This window comes from Vigna umbellata, chromosome 5 (genome assembly GCF_029865625.1).
Source record: "Vigna umbellata cultivar VRB3 chromosome 5, Vumbellata_1.0, whole genome shotgun sequence".
Lineage (NCBI taxonomy): Eukaryota > Viridiplantae > Streptophyta > Magnoliopsida > Fabales > Fabaceae > Vigna > Vigna umbellata.
The window spans coordinates 47,151,417-47,156,676 of NC_142169.1; the positions used below are offsets into that span (position 1 = coordinate 47,151,417).

General features: G+C 39.2%; 1 protein-coding gene across 1 annotated transcript; it reads left to right on the forward strand.

The window, feature by feature from the left end:
• Positions 1-1,035: 1,035 nt before the first annotated feature.
• On the forward strand, positions 1,036-1,410 carry LOC124822462 (uncharacterized). Its single transcript, XM_047294468.2, has one exon. It carries the CDS (start codon positions 1,036-1,038, stop codon positions 1,408-1,410), a length of 375 nt encoding a protein of 124 aa, XP_047150424.2.
• The last annotated feature ends 3,850 nt before the right edge of the window (positions 1,411-5,260 follow it).

Here is a 5,260-nt window from a genome sequence, read left to right on the forward strand (position 1 = left end):
AACATGTATACACAAAAGCCAATAACATGCATACAAAAAAGCCAATAACATGCATACAAAAAAATTATCAACAAAGAAGCTAACCTTTTTGGCAGATTAAAAAAGCAATGCAGGGAAATGGAGTAATACAGGCCCAAAAACGTATACTAAAATCAGTCAAAAGCGCCGCCCAAGTTAAAAAGCCAGAAACTGCACCAAAACGTAACGGAAACGAATTTTAATCGGTTCAAATGGAAGTTATTTCATGAAAGAGTAATTTAATCGAAGTAAAAGTATATTTAAACGGTCCAAAAGAGAGGAAATGCACCTGGAAATGCAATGCGTAAGAGAGAAAACACGAGGAAAATGATGAACAGTGAGCGTAACTCCTCGCGGGTTCGCGTTTTTAGTATAAATGGCTGTAGAAGTCCGTTGATGGAGGGCCCCGAGGTCTATAATATTATAGACGTCGGGGCCCTAACTAATATGACGTCTTTCTGATTTAATATTGATATTCGCGGGGCTTATAGACGTCCGTTAGGGGGGCCCCGATGTCTATAATATTATAGACGTCGGGCCCCCCCTAACGGACGTCTAAATGGTTGAAAGAAATAATTCCTCACCTACCCTTTCAGCCACTTAGGCATCCATTGGGGGGACGGGCCCGACGTCTATAATATTATAGACGTCGGGGACCCCTTAACAGACGTCTAAATGGCTGAAAAAAAACTCTTCACCTACCCTGTCAGCCTCACAAGCGTCCCTTGGGGGGGCCCAACATCTGGGAAGTCGGTGCAGAGGGGTGGTGGCAGACCACTAGCAGCCGATAGGGTTTATGCTTTGATTGGAGCTGAGGCGGCTAGCTCAGGTAATCTCGTTACTGGTGTTGTTTGTTGTTTGGGAAGCCATGATGTGTATTGTTTGATTCTGGAGCGACACATTCTTTTGTGTCAGAGTCTTGTGTAGAGAATTTGGGGTTGGCAGTGAGGGAGCTACAGTATGATCTGATTGTATCTACTCCCACTTCGAGGTTGGTTAAGGTGAACTAGATGTTCTATGGTAGTAGAAGGGCATCAGTTCAAGGTGAACTTGATTTGTTTACCTCTACAAGGGTTAGCGGCGATCTTAGGGATGGATTGGCTATCTGCCAATCGTATCCTTATAGATTGTGGTGAGAAGAAACTATTGTTTCCGGAGATTGACGAGCAGACATGGTTATCTTCGGGACAAGTGAGGCAAGAGTTGATCGTAGGTTCAGTTTGTTTCATGGTGCTAACTCATCTAGAAGTGGAGCAGCAAAGCCAGAGGGGGAATCACTCCGTTGTGAGTGACTTTCTTGATGTGTTTCCTGAGGAAGTGTCAGGATTGCCTCCTCAGAGGGAGGTTGAGTTTTGTATTGATCTGGTGCCAGGTGCAGGTGATAACAGTTGAAAAACTGTTATTTTCATGCTTAAAATTGATACTAAAAGCAACCTTTAACACTTAGAAACTAGCTTGAAATCATGCTTTTGGTGACATTTTTAGAAATAAGAGAGCTGGACAGGTTTATGCTTGATTTCAGTGTTTTATGCAGGTTTTAAGGTGAATTTGGTGAAAGAAGTGAAGAAGGATAGAGATGGAATCAGAAAAGACATCAAAAAGTGCAAAAGGGGAAGCCGCAACTACCGCTCAGCGGCAGTTTATCGCTGAGCGGCACTCAGAAACCCACGTTGGCTCCGCTGAGGGGTGAAAAGGCCGCTGAGGGGAGGAAAACAACTCACGCACTTACCGCTGAGCAGCAGTTTACCGCTGAGCGACACTATTTTGGGCTTGGGCCTAATTTTCTGTATATTTTAGAATAGTATATAAGCTTTAGGTCGTCCTAGGGTTTGTATCTTTGGCTGAGACGAAGCAAACACTCTCTTTTCCACCCCTTGAAGGAAGATCTTGGATGCTCAGGCTACCTCCTCCTCTTTCTAGGGTTCTATCTTTCATTCTTTCATTATTGTTCATCTAGTTTCACCATGAATATGGTGAAGTAAACCTTGTATTATTGTTTGGGAATCAACGTAGTCTTGTGAAACTCTCATATATGGAATTTGTGTTTTAACGTCTTATATTAAGATATATGCTTTCTTTCATCTTTAGTTAGGGTTTTTGCTCTTTGCTTATTGCTTGCTTTGTTTAACTCATCCGAACTAGGAGCAAGAAAACTGCAGAACCTCTTCTTGAAGGTTTAGACGAGAGTAGACAGAGGAGAAGAATCCGTACATCTAGAGAACTTTTTCCTCCTCCGGAAACTCTGTTACAACCATCACCACAAGGTTCTGACCATAGCACTGAAAATATGGAGAATAATAATGCCAGAAGAACTCTTGCAGATTACACAAATATAGTTGGACCTCAAAACTTTAACAACATAGCAAGACCGAGGGTCAATGCAGCCAACATGGAGGTTAAGCCAGCATTAATTCAACTAGTGAAGAGTAATCAATTTAATGGGTTGTGTTACGAAAGCCCATATGAGCACCTCACAACTTTTAATGAGATATGCAACACGGTGAAAATAAATGGGGTGCCGGATGAAGCAATCAAACTTAGCTTGTTTCCATTCTCACTAGGAGGCAACGCTAAGCTTTGGTTAAATTCTTTTCCAGAAGAAAGCTTTACAGAGTGGGAAGCAGTGGTGACCAAGTTCCTAAACAAATAATTTCCACAATCAAAAGTAAATAAAGGAAAGCAAGAGATTTCATCATTCAGGCAAGGCATGGAGGAATCACTGGGGCATGCATGGGACAGGTATAAAAGCTTATTAAGAAGGACACCCACGCATGGCTTTGATGATGTGCAAGTAGTCCTAATCTTCCTTGGAGGTCTTGGTTCACAAACCAAGATGATGCTTGACGCCTCAGCAGGAGGAAATATCAAATGGAAAACTCCAGAGGAAGCTACAGAAATCATTGACAATATGGCTACTAGTGACAATGAGCTCAACAATGAAAGCAGATATCTTAGTTAGAAGGAGTTGCTACAATCAAATGATGCTCTGCTTATTCAAAATAAAATTATTTCTCAACAGTTGGAAGAAGTAATTATGAAACTTTCTCAATTACCACAAGAAATACAAAAGGTTTCAATGGTTCAATGGCAACAACAAAAATGGCAAATGCAATCTACTCCATTTGAGAAGACAACCAAACTTGACGAGACTTTTCAAAAATTCTTGAAGACGAATGCATCTTATTGTAAGAATGTGGAAGTTGCATTTGAAAATATGAAGATCCATATTGAGCGAATAGTTGACAAGATCAAAAATGGTAATATCAGAAAGGAGTGTGATGCACAAATTTATGATCACCAAAATATGATGTCACAAACTTGTTTAACAATCGGCAAGTATGACCGAATCGTTTCAAGTAATAAACTCGGTAAGACCAAGTATCGTTCTCCCAAATAATTGGATTTTACCATGCAAAAGACGAAAATAAACATGTATGCATGAGGTTGATCAATGGCTAAAACAAAAGACAAGCACTTTCAATGAATTATACTGATGAATATGTTGTTGGGGGTCAATTTCATCTTATCCACTCTCATATATTTTAGGAATTCAACATTCAAGTCATCATTGTTAATGCCACTCTCTAAATTACCTTCCAAGAAGGCTTCTCCCTAATTACGAGTTCATACGATTCCTAGCATTCCTAATAATTAGTTTATTTAGCGCAGGAGCTTAAGGCAACCAATATACTATTGAGAGAAATTCCCCGGATCTAGACTTCCCCGTACGTTCCCGTATCAACAAAATCAATAATCATGCATTGAATGAGTTAAACAAAGCAAGCCTTGAGCAAAGAGGAAAAACCCTAACTAATGATGAAAGAAAGCATAAGTCTTAGATTAAGATGCAAGCACAAATTCCATATATGAGAGCTTTAAAAGATTACATTGATTCCCCAACAAACATACAAGGTTTAGTTCACCATATTCATGGTGAACCTAGATGAACAATAATGAAAGAATGAAAGATAAAACCCTAGAAAGGTGAAGAGGTAGCCTGAGCATCCAAGATCCTCCTTCAAAGGGGTGGAAGAGACAGTGTTTGCTTCGTTTCTGCCAAAGATACAAACCCTAGGACGTCCTAAAGCTTATATACTATTCTAAAATTACAGAAAATTAGGCCCAAGCCCAAAAATAGTGCCGCTCAGCGGTAAGTGCGTGAGTCGTTTCTTCCCCTCAGCGGCCATTTTGCCCCTCAGCGGTCCTCCCGTGAACTCCTGAGTGCCGCTCAACGGTAAACTGCCACTGAGCGGCAGTTGCGGCTTCTCCTTTTGCACTTTTTGATGTCTTTTCTGATTCCATCTCTCTCCTTCTTCACTTCTTTCACTAAATTCACCTTAAAACCTGCACAAAAACACTGAAATCAAGCATAAACCTGTCCAGCTCTCTTATTTCTGAAAATATGAAGAAAAGCATGATTTCAAGCTACTTTCTAAGTATAAAGGTTGCTTTTAGTATCAATTTTAAGCATGAAAATAACAGTTTTTCAACTGTTATCACAACCCCAAACTTAGAACTTTGCTTGTCCTCAAGCAAACAAGATGTAACTCAATCTTCAACCAATTCATATGATGGTTCACTCATTCAAAAATCTTCTTTTCAAGATAAGTAAAAACTTTAATCAAACTTATGACCAAGATTTCAATCAAGATATGCACATGCTTTAGTGTTCACAAAGTCATTTAAATTCCAACAAATGCTATTTTTCATGAATGATCAATCAATTAAGCATGGATGTTCATGTGCTTATGGAATATTTCCTCACTAGGTAAAGTGTTTCACTCACACACAAGTGTATAAGAGGTAATCACTCATTCACTCTACTATCACAATGTCACATGAATCAACTTTGCCTTTCATTTTACCACAATCAAAAACATTCACAAACATGCATCATCACAAGGAGTTTTCAATGGCTTATAATGTGGCTGGGTTAACAAGAAAATTGGTTTTTCTGGATCACAAAATCCTTGAGTTAAGAGAATCATAACAACACAATTTTTCTTATTCTTCCCAACTTGCATTTTGCATTTGCATTGAGCTTTGCTTCTTTTTCTTTTCTTTTCTTTTTCTTTGCATATTCTTACTTTTTAGCTCTTAGCTCAATGCTTTTCCTTTTTCATGTTTTTCCCAATAACCCCAAACTTGAACATTTAACAATACCACACAATATCTTCTACTTAACTCAAGGTAAAGATTTTCAATCAAGGGTTTTCAATTTATGTTCAAGGCTAAGGGTTCA

Bases quoted from the DNA above. Each gene is read 5' to 3' on its own strand.
- LOC124822462 (XM_047294468.2), top strand. From the start codon at position 1,036: ATGGTAGTAGAAGGGCATCAGTTCAAGGTGAACTTGATTTGTTTACCT.